The sequence below is a fragment of the Melospiza melodia genome, chromosome 3, assembly GCF_035770615.1.
Source record: "Melospiza melodia melodia isolate bMelMel2 chromosome 3, bMelMel2.pri, whole genome shotgun sequence".
Lineage (NCBI taxonomy): Eukaryota > Metazoa > Chordata > Aves > Passeriformes > Passerellidae > Melospiza > Melospiza melodia.
The window spans coordinates 112,394,274-112,412,646 of NC_086196.1; the positions used below are offsets into that span (position 1 = coordinate 112,394,274).

Here is an 18,373-nt window from a genome sequence, read left to right on the forward strand (position 1 = left end):
GGCCGCGCAGGGAGGCGGCAGCTGCAGCCCAGCCCGCCCTCAATGCCGCCTTGTTCTGCCCGGGCCTCCGCGGCCGCGCAGCGCGGCTCCGCGGGCTCCTGCGGGGGGACGCGCCCGGGCCTTTCGGTGCTGCGGGGGGGGGGGGGATTTCCTGTGAAATGAGAGAGAAACTTGTCAGAGAAGAGGAGAGGCTCTGTTGGCCTTCTAAGAGAGAGCAGAGATTCTTTTTCCTTGCGCCCCCTCTTTTTTTTCCCCCCCTTTTTTCTTTTTTTTCTCTTTCTTTTTTTTTTTTTTTTTTTTTTTTTTTTTTCCAGAATAGATATAGCACGAATTTTTAATTCGCCTGCCTTTCACAGACAACAATGCTGGGTTTGAAAGCTGGGCACAATTTGGGTTTTGTCAGGGGTCCCCGGCCCAGCTGGCCATATGGGATACAACATGTAGAACATGCCGAACAATGAGCGCGAGTGACAGCCCGAACAAAACGCGGAGGACACCGCTCCCTGACTCCGCGCTCCGCATCAATGCCGAGCCCCAAAAACAGAAAACAGCCAAGGCCGAGGCAGGCGAGGCGCGGCTAGGGCGTCCCCCCCCTCCTCTCCTCCCGCACCGTCTCTCCCGGTTTTTCGCCGGCTCCTTTGGCTTCCCTGGCTGCGGCTCGTTAATATGCACGCCTCTAACATGCTCACCTCCCTGCCTCCCCCATTGTGCTGCTCTCTGAAGTCTACTGTATATTGTGCAAAGATAGACTGGCCCGGCGGCGCGGCAGATATAAGGCCACGGAGGTTAGGGCCACACAACTGGTTTGATAGACTCGCCGCAGCCCGAGGGGAATGGGAAAAAAAAAAAAAACAAACAAAAACCAAGCCACCCAAAACCAGGGGAAAAAATGGGGATTTTTTTTTTTAATTAAAAAATTAAGTAAGGAGAAAAAAATTGATAGTTTTCATTCTGTCCGCTCCTGGCTCGCACGCCGGGTTTGGAGAAGGGAAAACCGGCTCTGGTCGCTGTGTCCCTCTCGGGTGTGGGACAGCAGCGCAGCTCCCCAGGGCCTGGAAGCGGCCGCGGCTGCTCCAGCGCTCCGCGGAGCCTCGGTGGTTCGGGGATGGGAGCAGGGATGGGAAAAGAGGGGAGGAAAAATGTGGGAAAAGGATAAAAAACCCCAGCGGCGGGGCGGAGGCTGCAGGATGCTCCGGGATCGCCGGAATGTTGCGGGATTGGGATTTTGCAGGATTGGGATGCTGCGGGATCGGGATGCTGCGGGTTTGGGATTTTGCGGGATCGGGATGCTGCGGGGCCGGCGCCGCTCGAACCTTTGGCTCTGAACTGCCCCGTCCTGGCCGGGCTCAGCCCCCCGGGACGGGGCGGGCGCTGCTCCGGCCCCGCGGCTCCTGACCAAAGCCTGTTTGGGTTTGTTTTCGTTTTTTGAAGCATCTTTAGCAGCCCGAAAGCCGCAGGGGCGGGCTCGGAGCCGCTGCTCTGCCGCAACCCGCCCCGGGTTCGGTCCCGGTCCCCGTTCCAGCCCGGCAGAGCCGCCCAGCCCCGCCTTGCCTCCCTCTTGTCTCTTCTCCCTCCTCCTCCGAGTTTTTGGGGGGGTTCTCCCCGGGTTAACCCTTTCCCCAGCCCTGCCGGCGCATCCCCGAGGGCTGAGCCCGAAGTTCGGCTCTCCCTGCCCCTCGCAGGGGCTCCAGCCCGGGGAGGGGGCACCGGGGCCGTGCCAGAACCCAAATCTCAGCAGCACCGAGCAGCAGAACAGCGCACTCACAGACAGAAATTAGGAAAATATAAATTCTCCCCGCTCCGGTTTTTCGCCGGCGGATGAAACCGACTGTTCCCACCAAAAAAAAAAAAAAAAAAGCGGTTTTTTTCCAAAAATGAAGCCGGGGGGAGCGTGGGGCCCCGCTCGACCGTGTCACCCCGGCCGGGCCCAGGCAGGGCTGGCTCGGGGGACGCGGGGCGGCCGCCGAGGCCGCGACTTTCCGTCGTTGTTATTGGCTCCTTCTCTACTCTTTCCCCTCGAAAAGCAGCTTTAAAAAAAAATTAAAATTGGTATTAAATGTCGGGGAGGCCCAGGGGGCCGCTCTGCGGGCGGAGAGGGTCTCAGCGTCCGCGGGGATTTTTCCTCCTCTCGGGAGTGGTTAAGGCGACCCCCAAACGGGAGAGAGCGAACGGAGCGCCCCGGCCGCGGCTCACGGCAGAGACAACGACGGCGACAAGGGGCAAAAACACCCCCGGGAGCAGCTGTGGGGGCCGCAAACTGCGCTCCCCTTTTGGGGTGCTCCGCTCGGCGGCCGCACCCCGGTTCCTCACAAAATCACAGGAGCAGCGCGGGGAGATTTTATTCTTTATTTTTTTTTTTCCTTTTTTTTTTTTTTTTTTTTTTGTAATTCTGACGATCTCCCCCCCTTCTCCCCTTTTTTCTCCTCTTTTATTTTATTTGTAGGTAGACAGGACCACTCTGAATGGCGCAAAAAATTTCTGTAAACAATGACGCACAAAAAACACCTCCCTTCCCTCACCCCCCGCCTCCCCCCGAAATGAAACCGAACCCCCCCAAAAAAATGGAGGGGAAAAGAAACGGCAGAGGGAAAGAACCCATAATAATAATAATAATAGCAATAATAATAATAATAGCAATAATAATAATAATAATAATAATAGCGTTTCCCTCGCCATTCCTTCCCCCGCAGTTTTTTTGTTTTTTTTTTTAATTTTCGGAGCATCAGTCTGTCTCCTTTTTTTTTTTTTTTTTTTTTTTTTTTTTTTTTTGTTATTTTTTTCCTCTCTCTCCCGGTTTGTGCCTGTTAATTCTGTGTTTTCCTCCGCTCTCGGGGGCGAGTGCGCGGGGCCCTCACCAAGTCCATTGCTGCGCCTGTACCAAGTGATGCGCTGTGGGGTACTGGGGGCTGCCGGCCGCGCTGTACTGCGCGTTGTACTGCATGTGCTGCTGCAGGGACTGCGCGCTGTACGCCGAGAACGGGATGCCCGCCTGGAACGTCGCGGCTGCCAAGTCCTGGGCTTTGAGCGTGTGGCACGGCTTGCCGTCCCTGACTAGCACCGGCACGGCCACCCGCCGCGGCGAGGGGAGAGGAGTCACTTCCATACCTTTCTCGGCCCGCGCCCGCTTCATCTTGTAGCGGTGGTTCTGGAACCAGATCTTCACCTGCGTGGGGGTGAGGCGGATCAGGCTGGCCAGGTGCTCCCGCTCGGGCGCCGACAGGTACCGCTGCTGCCGGAACCGCCGCTCCAGCTCGTAGGTCTGCGCCTTGGAGAAGAGCACCCTCCTCTTCCTCTTCTTGCCCGCGTCCCCGCCGCCCACCGCTTCCTTCTCGTTGTCGGGCGACTCGTCCGCCGACGGCTCCGGCGATTTGGCCGAGGGGTCCTGGCCGCCGCCGCCGCCGGCCGCCAGCCCGTGCACTGCGGACAAGCCGTGCCCGGTGGGTCAGCGGAGGGTGACGGGATGGGGGAGCGCCCCTCGGCCGCCCCCCGCATCCCTCCCGCCGCCCCCCGCATCCCCTCAGCCGCCCGGAGGCCGGGCATGGAGAGAGGCAGCCCCCCATCCATCCATCCATCCATCCATCCATCCATCCATCCATCCATCCATCCATCCATCCATCCATCCATCCATCCATCCATCCGCGGGTCCCCCCACCTCGAGCCACATCCCAGCGCCCCCCAGTCTTCGCTGCCCCGTCCCCCCGGCACTCACGGGAGTACTGGATGCCCTCGGCGCTCGCCAGCCAGCGCGTGTAGGGATTATCGCTGTTATCATAGAAAGGGCTCTTCAAAGGCAGCGTCGGAACAGTGTCCAAGGGGGTTTGTCCCAAAACTCCCGCTTTCCTGGGCGGCTCGGGCGCCTCGCTCTCCTCCTCGCCGCCCTCCGCCGAGCCGTCCTCATCGTTGGTGTCGGGGAGGTCCAAAATGTCCTTCACCGAGAAGCCCGTCTTTGTGTTGGTCAGAGACATGTTCCGGCCAAATTCCGCCTGGGAAAGTTGGAGCCGCGGCTTGGCCGAGCCGCCGGGTCACGGCTGGGCACGCACACGCCGAGCGGCGACAGCGACACTGCGCAGGGACACGGGGAGGGACGGGGGGCGGGGGGGCACGGAAAAAAGGGGCAAAAATAGAATAATAATATGGATTTATAGAAAAATAAGCGGCGGGGGTTGTGCGGGAGAGGAGCGGCCGCAGCGCCGGGTCTCTGCGGTGCTGGTTGTTGTGCCACGGGGGAAAATTCCGAGAGCGGGAGCAGCAGCTGGTTTCGGGAATAGTTTGTAACTCCAGGGAGAAAAAAAATTAAAAAAAAAAAAAAAAAAAAAAAAAAAAAAAAAGGGGGGGGGGGGGGGGGGGGGAAGAGACGCCAAAAAAAAAAAAAAAAAAAAAAAAGAGTAAAAAAAAAAAAAAAGATCACTTCTGGATCTTGTTCAGCCGCGCCGAACCCGCGCCTGCCGCTGGAAAATCCCGAGCCATTGCTGGAGCGAGGAGTCCATATAAGGCTGGTCCCCACACATGAACCTGCCGAGAGGAGGGAGAAAAAAAAAACCTACATTAAACCCAGGAAAGGTTGGCCACGTGTGGGCGGGTCTTGGAAGTCAAGTGGATGAAGACAGTGTTTGCAGATGTGAAATTGCGGGTTTTGGGCGAGCTCCGAGCTTCCACCATTGGTGATGAGTGGTATAACGTGTCAGTTAATTACCGGCGCGGGGAGGGTCCTGGGCGCGGGGAGGGAGGGAGAGGGAAGGAAGGAGAGACGGAGGGAGGGAGGGAGGGAGGGAGGGAGGGAGGGATGGAGAGAGAGAGAGAGAGGGAGGGAGGGAGGGGGCGACTTCCCAGCTCTTTTTAAGGCCACTATTTACATACAAAGAGCTGCGCACCAGCCCCGACGCTCCGGACGCTCCCAAGTGTGTTTTCCACCCGTGTTTTCCTCCGACAAAAAAAAAAAAAAAAAAAAAAAACCCAAATCATCACAATAATAATAAATAATACTAATTTGCTGTTCCCACAGCCGCTCAGTCTGCGCGCCCCGCGCTGCCGGCCCCGCTCGGCACCGAAGCGGCTCAGATGGCAAGAGCCCAACTTATCTAACCCGCCTAGGTCAATATTTTGGTTGAGGCTTAGGGATGAGCGCTGGAAATTAAACAGCGAGTAATTGATTCTAGTTTGCTCCGAAATTAAGCGAACTGGCGAAACGCGATCGTCAGGCGCGACCCGGCGAGATCCGGGCGGTGATTGCTGGGGAGGGGGGGAGTGTGTGCTTGTTTGAAGAGGTCTCATTGATTTTGCCACCTTCTTCCAGGGGAATGAATCCAGCCCGTTGGGATCATTCGATGGGCTGCAGCCCGATGGACTCATACACCACTGGATTTTTTTTTTCTTTTCCATCTTTCTTTTGGTTTTTTTTTTTTCCCTTTCTTTTTCAGGGCTTGGGGAAGGAGGGAGAGGGGCAAAGAAGGAGTTCCTTCCCAAGGGAAGGCCGGCACCCCAGGTGTCACCACGCTCTCGCACACAGCAGCGCTCGGCTCCGGCCCCGCGGAGCCCGCAGCGGCTCCGGGGCTCGATGCAGAGACCGCCCCTGCTTCTCTCTGCGTGCCACCAACTTTCATTTTCATTGCCTTCTTCCTTCGTCCTGGTCTCTGCACCTGCCCAGGAGGCACACCCTCATGGGGCAGGGCCAGGATCATTATCGTTTTCCTTCCTTCCTTCCTTCCTTCCTTCCTTCCTTCCTTCCTTCCTTCCTTCCTTCCTTCCTTCCTTCCTTCCTTCCTTCCTTCCTTCCTTCCTTCCTTCCTTCCTTCCTTCCTTCCTTCCTTCCTTCCTTCCTTCCTTCCTTCCTTCCTTCCTTCCTTCCTTCCTTCCTTCCTTCCTTCCTTCCTTCCTTCCTTCCTTTTCCTTCCTTTTCCTTCCTCTCTCCCTTTCCTTCTTCCCTTTCCTTTTCCCACTCTTTTTCCCTCTCTCCTGTTTTCCATCCCTTTGCCTTTCCCGAGCCCCGCCCGGGCCGGGTTGGAGCGCGGGGCCCACGGAGATGCGCGGGCCGATGCGGGACACGGGGTTTGCACAATCTGGGAAGGGGTTCCCCTCACTCTCCTCATTTCTGGACAGGAAAAGTTGCCCGAGTTTCCCTTCCCGGGGGGAAGGAGCCGCAACGCCGCCGGGCAGACGCCGCCTCAGGCTTCCTCCTCCGCGCCCATCCATGGATTCGCACCTTCCCATCCTCTCCCTCGCCGCTCCCCCCACTTTTCCTGCCCCAGCCCCCAGCCTGCCTCCCATAAAGTATGTGATGTGGCTGACAATGCCAGGGATTTTTTTTCCCTTTTTTTTCCCTTTTTTTTTTTTTTTTTTTTTTTTTTTTTAAGCGAGCCCCAGCGCGCATCCTGGGTGGTCGGCCCCGCGCAAACACAAATACAACCCGACGGCTAAGCTGGGGACAATGTCCGCAATGTAGACAAATGTCCGGCTCCTGTTGGAACCCTTTGTCTCGGCGCAGTTTTTGCATTTATTTCAGTGGCGAAATAATACGTGATTGACGCCCTCTTTCAGCGCGCCCTAACTGTTGGGAATAAATCTGAGGTTGTTCCTAGTTGTCATGGTATTCAACCGCACTCAATGGCTATCTCTTCATCCATTGCGGAGTCCTCCTCCTCGATATCGAGGGAACCCCTTCGGGCCGGCCCCCGCCCGCTCCTCTGCCCCGCTCCGACACCGCCGATTCCCACTGAATCCCGGAGTTACCGATGGATTCACCCCGGCCCGGCTGGGGAAAAAAAGAGAGCGGGGAGAGCGGCGATAATCGCGATAGCGGCGGGACGGAGAACGCCGACAGCAGCCGAGGCCGGGGAGGGGAGGGCAGAGCATCCCCGGGGCAGCCAGCGCGGGCCGGGCGCCGCGGGGCTGGCAGCTCAATAGCAATAATAATAATAATAATAATAATAATGATGATGGCGATAAACACTCCCACACCCGAACCCGAGGCCGCGGCCCGGGCAGAGCGTCCCGGACACAGCGTCGGGGGTCGCGGCCCCCTCCCCGAACCGCGGACAGCGGGGACGGCCCGGGGCACCGTGACGTCGCCGCCAGGGGGGTGTGACGTCAGAGCTGCGAGGGCCCCATGACGTCAGGAGGGGTCGCGAGGCCGGGACACTGCCCCGCGCCGGGGTCGCGCTGCGTGGGGCCAAAACCCGACGGCAGCGCCGCGACTGTCGCGACAGAGCCGGGACCGCGCCTTGTCCCCTCCCAGCACACGCGGGGCGGCCGCCCCGAGCCCCCCGCGCCCCACGGCTCGCCCCACGCGTGGCGGGGATGCTCCAGAGCCGGGACAGGCCGTGACAAGGCCGGGAGCGCTGGGACCCTCCTGCCCCAGTCCCCGGCGCTGAGCGGCCCTCGGGGACACGGGGCTCTGCCCACGGGGACCCATTCACGGGTGGCTCCCTGGCCCGTGGGGCTAAGGATGATTTTTCTGGTTTTTAGGATCGGAAAGGACAGTCCCAGAGGGTAGGAGGGGGAATGCGGCCTCCTGAGCAGCTGCCCGCGGTCACGCGTGGGCCCCAATGCCGGCCGGGTCTCGCCACGCCGCGGGCGGCCCGTGGGGCTGATTTTGAGCCGTGTCCTCGCCTTTCTCCTCCCGGCCGCGGCCCGAGGATGATCCTGCTCCCCGCACGGCCCCGGGGCTCCCCCTCTGCTCCCAGCCCCGCTCCCCTCTCCTATCCCACGCACGAATCGCATCGAGTGTAACAACACATATTGTAGGAGAAATGTAGGACAGGGTGCTGGGCAGGAGCCTGCCGCTCTCCACTCCCCCTCCCTACCCGGCTCTATTCCCGCTCCCGCTCCGCCGCTCCGGGAGCGGCCGACAAGTGGATCAATTTATTGTTTGATGGAGCCAAAGATGCGAGACATTGTTTTCCCTTCCCCGCAGCCCGCAAATAAACAAACGGAGCGCGGCTGCACCTTGCCGCTCGGCCCGGATTAGCGGAGCCCGCACAAAGCCTTTTGTTAAGGGACAGGTTGATTTTATCTCCTAGAATGAGATCCACTTGGCATGAATGGGGAAAGGGAAGAGCAGCCCGTGTCCTGATAATTGTGAGGAGCTTCACTTCGGGAGCATCCCTGTAAGTAACACCCTCTTTGTTTTAAAGTGTGCAGGAGGGGAGAAGAGCCGCCACACCAAAGGGGACAGCTCTCCCCTGGCCGTAAAAATATAGAACCAAAATTTTAAAAATCAGAGTAAAACCATGGCAGAGAAATAGCATCCCGCGCACGGAGGGCTTTAAATCGCATTTTCCAGCCCTGGAGAGGAAATTCTGCTGCTGCTGCTGCTCGGCAGCGGCTCCGGCTCGGAGGGGACCGGCCACGCCAGGCCGTGGGCACGGAGCCCACGCCACGGGATTGCCTCGCACGCCGGCAGCGAGAGAGAGAGCTCCATTAAAAAAAAAATTTAAAAATTAAAAATCGTATTTCCTAAAATCAAGGGGAACCGGAGCCTCCCGAATCATCCGGCGCTTACAGGAACTTAATTGTAACGGAGTTTCTGCGGGCTGAAATTCCCGGCTCGTTTCCTGGCTGGAAAAAATGGCATTAGCAAAGGCGTTAAGGATGGTTCGGGGGAAAGAAAAGGGAGGAATAAAAAAAAAGGGGGGGGGGGGAAAGGGGGAAAAAGGGGGAAGATCCCCCCGCACGCAGGAAGGGAGCCAGCAGCAGCATTCCCTATGGAAGCTCCAGGGAAAGCCCCCAGCGCCCCCCAAAATCCCGGCGCCGGCCTGCTTTTCTCCGGCAGACAATTAATTCTTCTCCAGGACATAGGAATCTAAATGAGCTTCCCTATTCTCACGATTGCTCTATCTCCTTCCCCCCGAAGCTTCAAAGGCGCAGAAATCCTTCCAATTCACCGATATTCCTTATAAATCTGGAGATGCGGATCTGCCCCGCAGCCAAGCTCCCGAGGTGGCGAATTGTCATAGAAATTGGGATTTCCCCCCCCCCCCGAAACCCCCCCTGCTCCCCGGGGGCCGGCGGGGTTATGGCAGAGCCGGAGGGCACATGTTAGGGCTTTGATAAATGCACTTTAATGAGATTTTGGAAATTATTGCCCATAGTGATGGAGGCCGTGGGGTACGGGCACAAAGCCGGGAGCCCGCAGCCCCCCGACCCACATTTTGTCTTATTTATTTCCCTGCAAGCTCTAAGCCTGGCCCGGGGCTCCCTTCCCCTTCCCAGCCTATTCCAAACCGGTTTATTGGCCGGACAAACGGGGGTGCCCCCCCCGGAGCCCCCCGGCTCTGCCCGTCCCTGTCTCCAATGATTAAACGTGTCCCGACGAGATTAAGCTTTGTCAGAAATGATTTTTCCCTGCCGGGCCCGCCGGCCCCGGGGCGAAGGCAGCAGCAAGGCGGGCGGGATTCGTTCCCTTATCAGGATTCGCTCCCTTATCAGGATTCGCTCCGCACCCCGCGCAGGTCTCCGCGCCCCGGTCAGCGCCGGCTGCGGGTCCCGAATGGGGGTGCGGGGAGCCCGGAGGCAGGGCTGGGTGGGGATGGGCCCGCTCGGTGGGCTCGGCTCCCAAAGCCTCGCCCGAGCTTTGGGCACACGCGTGGCACGGGCAGGGAAGGGATGAAGAGGAGGAGGAGGAGGAGGAGGGGGCGCCGCCGGGGCCGGTCCCGGTCATTCCCGGTCCTCTGGCGGACTCTGCCGTCGCGGATGAGAAATGTCCCACGGCCGGGGCAGGGGGAGCGCCCCGGGATCACCTTCCCCGCGCTGTCCGTGCCCCGCTGCCGCCCGTGGCCGTGCCCCTGCCCGTGCCCGTGCCCGTGCCCGTGCCCGTGCCCGTGCCCGTGCCGCAGCCGCGCCGTCGGGGCCGGGGCCGCGCCCCCTCGGTGCTCACACCGGCTCCGACCTGCGCGGACCCCCCGCCCCCCAAAGCGCCTTCCCACCTGCTGCTGCCGCCCCTGGTGACCCCTCTGCCCCCGGGGCTCCGGCCTGGGGTCCCCCCGCTCCCTGCCGGGCTCACCTGGGCGGGTCCCTGCGGGGGAAGAGCCCCTGGGGAGCCCCAGCACTCACCTGGGCGGGGGTCCCTCGGTGTCGGCGTCCCCCCGCTGTCCCCGGGGAGTCACCTGGGCAGGGTCCCCGTGCGGGAGCGTCCCCGCGGCGCCTCTCGGGGCTCACCTGGCCGTGGTGCCGAGGCGGGGGGTCCCTAGCAGGGGGGGCTCCGGCGGCGGCCCCCCGCCTCCCGCATTGTCTCCGCCGTGCGCCGGGGCCGCTGCTCGTCCCTCCGGCCTCACATCCCCCGCGCCGCTCGCTGCCGTCCCCGGCGGCTGCCGCCGGGCGCAACACCGGCCATATGCTCCGCGGCCATAAATTGGGAAGGAGCACGAACACGCCGGTTCCTGGGTGGCTCTTTTAAGGCTGAGCCGGCCCCTCTCTCCCCCCGGGGGGCAGAGCCCTCCCCCCGGCCCCCCTTCCCCAGAGGAGCCGCTGGCTGCGGCCCCCCCGCCCCCGCCGGGCCGGTCCCGCTGGCCGAGCGAGGATGGCTCGGTAGCCAGGGCGCCGAGCGGCCAAACCGCCAGATGTGGCACGGTGTCGGCGTGGCACGGTGTCGGCGTGGCACGGTCGGTATTGATGTGCCGGGGCTCGTTTACATTAGATACGCGCCTGATGCGGCCGCTGATAGCGCCGGTGTGCGGGAGATCCGAGCCGCGCTGCGCCGCCGGCCGCTGCCCCCTCCCCTGCGCCCCTTTCTGGGGTCCTTCTTCCTTTTTCGGTTTTAACATCATTTATTATTATTATTATTATTATTATTCGCAAATAAGGCGATTGAGTTGGTGACTGAGGGTGGTGCTGCCCGACTTCCCCGGAGGATGAGGAGCGGTCGTGGAATGCTGGAATATCCTGAGTGAGGCTGATGGAGCCCAGCTCTGGGACAACCCCAGAAAAACCCCAGAGCCTTTCCCAAACATCCCGAGCCCGGTGCTGAGACCGCTTCCCAGCCATCCCCGTTGGCAGGAGGCTCCTACCGAAGGTGCGATCCCACCGGGATTCCAGAGGGATGGAGAGCTCCCAGCTGGCCACGAGGGCTCCCTGGGCATCCCATGTCCCGTCCAAAGGCTCCACGGGTGACATATAAACGCCGCTGGGGCAGAGGGAAGGTGACAGAGCCCCTTCCCCATCCCACCTGCCCCCGATCCTCCCCACACCTGCCCCGCTCCTGGGAAGACCTTGGAGTGCTGTGTGAAATTCCCGGGTCAGATAGGGCTCAGTGAAACCCCTGGTCATAGATAAAGTGATTGATCCCCACAGCGATCAATAGAGATCCCATTCCAGGCAATTCATAACTTTGCCGAGCTTGTTTCGCTTGGATGAAGTGCCCGGGTTGCTGAGAGAGGGAGTGAAACTGGGGGAGAAAATAATTCTGTAATTTTATGTTACCCACATACAAATACCAATCAAACCTCGGTGATTTGCAGACATATTCATTTGCATAAAGAATCTTCATTTGCATAAATCTGCAGGGTCTCCTCTTTCACAGCAGGAAATTCGGGCTGGATGTCCAGGCCATGTTTCACTCCATTCCCAGGGAATGCTGCCCAGAGGGATTGGAACTCTGTAAGTTTGGTTATAAACCAGCTCCAGCTTCTGTCTCCCCTCATCCAGAGAGGAAGGAAAGTGCAGGAAAAGGCAAAGGAGCAGGAGCTGCATTTGGGTCCCCACAGGCATTCCTTGGGACAGCTGGGCTGTGCTGTAAAACCTGGGCTGTGCTGAAAACCAGCTCCTATTTTATGAATAAGAACTCCCTATTTAATTACTAAACCCATTTTTATCCATTATTTTTATACTTTGGGGGTGTTTTGGCACCTGGTGTGTGGATCTCACCGTGTCCCAGAGCTGCATGAACCAAACCATCAGGCCCAGGCGCTGGAGAGTGATGCGGGCTTCACTCAGCCTTGGGAATGAAGGTAAAGCCTTTAGTCCTTTCTGCTCCTCAAACATCCCGTGTGGAATCTCCTGGAGGGGCTGTTGTGAAGGTGGAGGTCTGGACTCCAATCTGGGGAGGTTGGGATGGGCTCCACCTCATTGCAGGGTGCTTATTCCCAAGTATTTGCCGTCACCCAGCTCCTCGCCAGCAGAATCCGCTGGTGCCTCTTTGTGTCCCAGGACTGGGAGCCGCCTGGGACCTCTGGGCTTGGAATGCCCCAAAAATTCCCTGGCTGAAGAGATGCATTTCCACTTGTCATCCACAGCCCTCTCCCAAAAGTGAAGGAATCCAGAGTGCCCCAAGCACAGAGCTGGGACATGGCAGGGAAGAGCGAGACCTGGCAGCTCTGGGCTCAGTTCCTTTTTCCAGCCTGGTTTGCAGAAGGAATTAGAAAGATGCCCAGTCCAGCAGAGCAGGGAAGGTGAGGGGGGAGACAGGAGCAGGTGGAGGGGCTGGGGGAGCACCCCCACAACCCACACCCCTCTTTACAACCCTGGTGTGTTTGAGGAGCCCGAGCCCTGTCCCTGTGCTGGGCTGGGCACACCTGGGGGTGACAGATGGCCACGGGCTGTCCCCAGGCTGAGCACACAGCACAATCTGCTGCTGCTCCTGCTCCTGGCACCTGGAACAGGGCAGGGAAGGAGGAAACCTGTGCAGAGGGAGATGGGGATTGCCCCATCCAGCCAGGTTTTGGCTGGAAGCAAGCACCCACTCTTCACTTTGTGAAATACAGAATTGAATTTAATTTCATGTTATTCTGCCTTTCCTGGGCGTTGCCCTGGGATGGAGCAGGATCAGGCGCTGGTCAGAGCTGGTGGGGACAAAGCAGTCCCAGGGACCATCTTGGACACCATAGGAGGATGTGTGGGCTGTGGGGGTCCTGTGACAACAGCAATTTTGGGGACACCATGGGGACCTTGGGGACACCATGGGGACACTGTGGCCTTGGGGACACTGTGGCCTTGGCCTCATCTCACCTGCCTGGCAGAGCAGGGGAGGTTTCCCAGCATTTCCAAGTGGAGGCCCTCATTCCTGGGGAAGCAGAGGGAGTGGGAGGATGCCCCGGTGGCACCAATGACATTCCCACTCTGACTGGTTTTGTCCTCCCCTCTTCCCCTGTCTCCACAGCCAACCTTGGTGGTCCTGCCACGCACGCCCAACCTTTTGGATGGAATTCTCCACTGCAGTGTTGGGCTTGGAATCCCTCAGGAAGTTGCTCTGGATGGATTTATCTCCCAGCACCCTGCCATGGAAAACATCTCCTCCAGCTCCCCTGCGCCCACCTACGCTTACGGACAACAATTTTACCTGGGATGCTTCACCCAACCCCACAAACCCTGCAGGTGAAACAGGCTCCCTGGTGGGAAAGAACCAAGCAGGGTGGGAAAAAAAAAACCAGGCAAGGCGAGTGACAGTGATGCCACAAAGCCTGGGAGCGACGTGGAGCCCCCGGCGAGGCGCAGATAAGGAGCGCTCGCGCCGTATCGCGGGCGCCCCATCAATCACGCGTCCGTCTCCCACCGCCCAGCGAGGTGGGAACGCACGGTGGGATCACTGTCAGCCAGGAGCAGCAGCCAGGAGCAGCCAGGATCAGCAGCCAGGCTGGGAATGCTGTGCCCAAGGGGACACCACAGTGGTGGCCTCAACGCCGGCCAGCTTCCCGGGAAGGACCAGGCAGGATTGTCATGATATCTGTTCTCCTCAAGCCAGGTCCCATAAGCTCTTGGAGATCTATATCACACTCAGCTACCTTAGAAGCCACACAATCAGCAAGATGGCTTCTGTGGTAGTGTTAGAAATGTAAAAGTTTTAATAAAAGGCAAAATAGCAAAGCTCTTTACAGAGAAAAGTCGAGCCCAGGTGTAAGAAGTTCTTGCTCCTGGTAAAACACCTCACAGAAACCATTAGTTTCTTTGTTCTCTTCTTTTTCTAGTAAATTGCTTAGGCAAGACTTTTTAGCTTTTGTCCCATTGGCTGTCCTAAAGTTTGAGGTGAAGTTCCCCAAATCCTATGAGGTGTCTTTTCACTAATTGAAGAAAGAAACTTCAAAGATTTCTTCCTTTTTAAAGAGGCAAAAGATAGTTTTGTCACTCCATCAACAAGGGGCACATCCCTATATTGTCCCCAGTGGAGACAGGGCCACAGGGAAGGTTTGGAATGGACATCAGGGAAAGGTTTTTCATCCAGAGGGTGGCCAGGCACTGAACAGGCTCCCCAGGGAATGGTCATGGCTCCAACCCAGCTCAGGGATGCTCGGGGTGGGATTGTTGGGGTGTCTGTGGAGGGCCAGGAGCTGGAATGGATGATGCTGGCGGGTCATTCCAGACCAGGATATTCCATGATTCTCTGATACTCTGGGAGATCAGGGTGGTGCTTGTCTCGTTTTCCATCTGGACTTGCTGGTCACTAATGGAAAACCTTGATGGAAGCACTGGCTGCTGACCCTCCCAGGAATTCCCTGTGTGCCACAGCGGATCCCAGTGGGAGCAGATCCCAGCACCAAGGACATTCCTGGGAAACCCTGTCACATCCCAAGTGACAGCAGGGCAGAGCTCCAGGGGCTCTTCAAAGCTGGGCTGGGAAGGGCTCATTCCCAGCTTCTTCCACTTCCGCGGGAACGGCTGGTAGGAAAAGTGGAATCCCAGAGGAAACAGGGCAGATATTGTGGGGTGGGAGGAGGGACAAAATCTGTCCCTGGGGCCTCTGTGGCCCGGAACCCAACCCTGGGGGAAGCTCCTGCCACAGCCATCCAGGCGGGGAAAGGAGAACATGAGGAGGAGGGACATGGATTAGTGGGAGACATCAGGGGAAGGCACAGGGAGCCAGAGAGCTCTGAGCAGGACTTGGCCCACTCAGGATGACCTGAAAGCAAAACCCCCCAGCTTTCCCTCACCCCTGCTCCCTCCGTGCCCCCCGAGGGGCTCCTCGGCCCTGCCTGGCCCGGGTTTGGAGCCTGCCCTGGCAGCTGCTGCAGTTACACATTAACCGGGACAGCAGCGCTGCTCTCCCTCCTGCCCGCAACCAGCCCGGCCCGGCTGCCCTGGATAATGTGTAACCCCGGCCCTGCTGCTCCTGCCCGCCAGCGTGTCCCAGTAGCTAGGCTGGCTCGGGAGTTCGGGTGTGCAGGGACAGTGTTTGATCTCCTCGGCTTTTATGGATAAATGTTTTTCCAGCAGCCCTGGATGCTTCCTTGTGGGCACAGAGCAGCCTGAGGGACAGAAGCGCCAAGCCCAGCTTGCACAGGGACTGTTTTCCTGTTAAATTCTGCTCGTTTTCCTGTTAAAATCTGCTTGTTTTCCTGGGAATGGTGGGAACTGGGCTGCTGGAGTCTGTGCTGCTCAGCTCAAGGTGTTGGGTGGCTGTTGTTCATCCCCGCACAGCCCTGCCACAGGAACAACTAAAAAATACCTGTGTTGGCTCTTCTCCTTTGTGGGGCTCGGGCTTTAGGGATGTTCCCCCTTTTTTTGCCCACTCAGACTTGAATTTCTTGGACTCAACCCTGTGAGAAGCAGGAGAAGCCATTGGGGCGATGGGATGAACAGGGATGGGATCCTGCAGTTCCAGCAAGAAAAATGTGCCCATTTTGGTTGCTTTTTTTCTCCCCCTGCTTTTTTTCCTTTAATAAATTCAGTATTTATGTTGGATAATGCCCATTGAGGGTTTGTTTCCTCCTCTATGGCTCCTCTGAACAAACTCCTGCAGTAGTAGGTCACATTCGTACTAATCAGGATGCCGAATGCTGCCTCTAATCCAAAGTTTTCCATCAAAGGGAAGGTTCTGAGTCATGTAATGAATATCAGGAGGGTTCTGCTCTTCAAAGGTGGAGAAAAGTTGATTCTTTTTGAGATAAAACTCGCTGTTTGGAAAAAAAAAAAGAAGATAATTGGAAGTAAAGCTGAAAGATTTCCTTATCACCAAATATTATTCACAGCAATAGCAAGGTCTGGTTTCCTCCCCCCTGGAAGGCTCACAAAACCCCGATTTGAGTGAGAGACAGAGGAGAAATTGGCTGGATTTTGGATTTTCTAGGAATTTGGGGGCCTTGGAAATGCTCCTGGCTGGGAGTGTGGAGGGGGTGATTCTTGGTTTTGCTGAGAGGGGAGCGGCGTTGGCAAACCCGGCTCCGCACCCAGGAATTTGCTGTAAATTTGGTGGGAAATTGGGAATTACATCAGCCTTCAATTTCTGTGCAGGCAGAGCAAAGCAGCAGGGAGGCCTGAAAAAGGAGGAAAATACATGGAAAAGAGGGGAAATACTGGGGATCACCAGCGCTGTGAGCTGTACAGGGGGTGCCCCATCCCTCCAGGCCAGGTCGGATGGGGTTTGGAGGAACCTGGGACAGTGGAAGGTGCCCCAGGGCAGGGGGGGGGGGAGGGGGCACTGGATGAGATTTAAAGGCCTCTCCAAGCCAAACCACTCTGGGATGGCTCCATGAATCCCTCCCCATTCCAAGCTTTTCCAGGGAGCAGGGATGCAGGTGAGCTGATGCAGCTCCTGCCTGGGGATTAGCCGGGTGCTGAATGCCTGACCTGTGCTGCTCCCAGGGTAATTACTGGGCTGTGAGGGGGAGGCAGGAGATTCCTGGGCTTCTCCTCGCCGTGCTGAACCCATTCGGGATTTTTTTCCCTTCTCAGGTAACGCTCCAAGGCGGGGGAAGGAAACCGAAGGAGCTCGGAGTCCCTTTTGTGCCTCTGTAATCTCAGGGTTGATTTGAACGTTCCCCTCGCGGTCATTTCCCGAGCCCCTCTCCCTTTTCATGTCCAGCATCTCGTGTTGAATAACTCCTCGGGCTCTGTAATTTCGGGATCAACCACGACGCTGACAATGGAGAACAAATTACTCGGGGAGAGGAGCCCGCAGCCCCAGCTTTATTCTGCTGCGTGTGTGCGTCCCTAATCCAAATTAACACCGGGATCGACTTTCTCCCGGGCTGCTCGGGCTCGGTTTCGCACAAAAGGCAGAGAGAGCTCCGGCCACCTTCAATAGCTGAGAGCACCCCGGGGCTCAGGAGGAAAACACGTGGCTGCAGCAGGGAGAGAGAAGAGGGAAAGGAAAGATTGGGGAAGCAGGAAAAGGGGTTGGTGTTTCTGAGGTCAGGCTCTCTTTGGTTCCTGTTTCTCCAGCTCCCAGCAGGACGGAGCTGGTGGAGTGGAAGGGGAAGCGTGTGGATGTGGAATCTCGGTTTTCTTTGGGTTTGGAGCTGAGCCGGGATCAGGGGTGCTCAGCGGGGCATCCTGTGGGGTGCAGCGCTCGTCCTCTGCCCTCCTGCCTCTCCCTGAACCAGCAAACAGGAGGAGGATCATCATTGGCAAAAAATAACCCCAAAAACCCCAGCAGAGGCATCTCCTCCCTCACCCTCAGTGTTCACAGCCCGGGCTCACCTTGCCTCCCCTTATTTGTGATTCCAGGGCTCGGAGCCCCTCCTGAGGCACGGGCACCCCAATTTTGCCCCGAAATCCCCACAGTTTGGGGGCTGCACCCCTCGCCACCCCCTGCCCGCCCAGGGAGGTGTCGCCCAGGTGAGCATCAGGGGTGGGAGCAGCATCCCGGGGCTGCGGGGCTGCTCATCACTCACTCACCGGTGAGCCTGTCTGCAGCCCGGCGAGGGGACGATGACAGCTCCGTCAGAGGCGTTCAATGGCTCGTTCTTCACGTGCTGGCCGCCTGGCTTATTCGCCTTGAACTTCCCGCACCCGCTCCCAGAGCCCTGCATTATCTCCCTGAAGGACACCCGGGATAATTTCATTCAGCGCGGGGCTGTCTGTAAAGAGAATAAATGAAAAGACTTAACGCGGCAAGAGGACGTGAGACGTGTCAGCGCTGGCGGCGGCTCGCTGAATATGCAGCGAGTCCTCCTCAACTTCAGGCAATTGAAGAGCTGGAAATAAATTCGCCAACTCTCGTAAGGGAAAAAAAGAGAAGAAAAAAAAGTGAAGGAAGTGCATTACCGGGGTGGCAGGTGTCAAGTGACTCGGCGTTTTAACATTTTCATTATGCTCGGCGAGTGTAAACAGCGGAGCCAGCCAAGGTTTTCCCTCCCTACAAATCGCGTTTGGGCTCCCGAACGCCTCGTGGTGAGCCCGGAGCCAGCACGAAACTCCCGGGAACGGGTGCGGGAAGCTGGGCTCGTTCCCAGGGTGACAAGTGTGGAGATGGATTGGTCACAGCTCGGTTTCCCTGTCCCCTCCTCAGCCCCTGCCAAGGGAAGGGCTGATTCCAAGGGAAGTGCCTGGGGAGGCTTCCCAGCTTTCGGGGCCTGAGATCCTGCTGGATTTGGCCCCTGTGGCACAGAGAGGGAGGTTCCAGTGGGATTCGGGAGGTTCCAGTGGGATTAGGGAGCTGCTGGGAGCTGGGGCTCCCATGGGGATCATCCAAGGTGTCCCTTGGGTTCCTCTGGAGTCTGGGAAGTTCTGG

General features: G+C 58.3%; 1 protein-coding gene across 1 annotated transcript; it reads right to left on the minus strand.

Moving 5' to 3' along the window:
- Positions 1–2,554: 2,554 nt before the first annotated feature.
- On the minus strand, positions 2,555–4,304 carry NKX2-2 (NK2 homeobox 2). The gene is made up of 2 exons (XM_063153510.1): positions 3,710–4,304; positions 2,555–3,417 (listed from the first exon to the last, which is right to left on the minus strand). Exons 1-2 carry the CDS (start codon positions 3,963–3,965, stop codon positions 2,852–2,854), a joined length of 822 nt encoding a protein of 273 aa, XP_063009580.1. The 5' UTR covers positions 3,966–4,304; the 3' UTR covers positions 2,555–2,851.
- Positions 4,305–18,373: the final 14,069 nt, after the last annotated feature.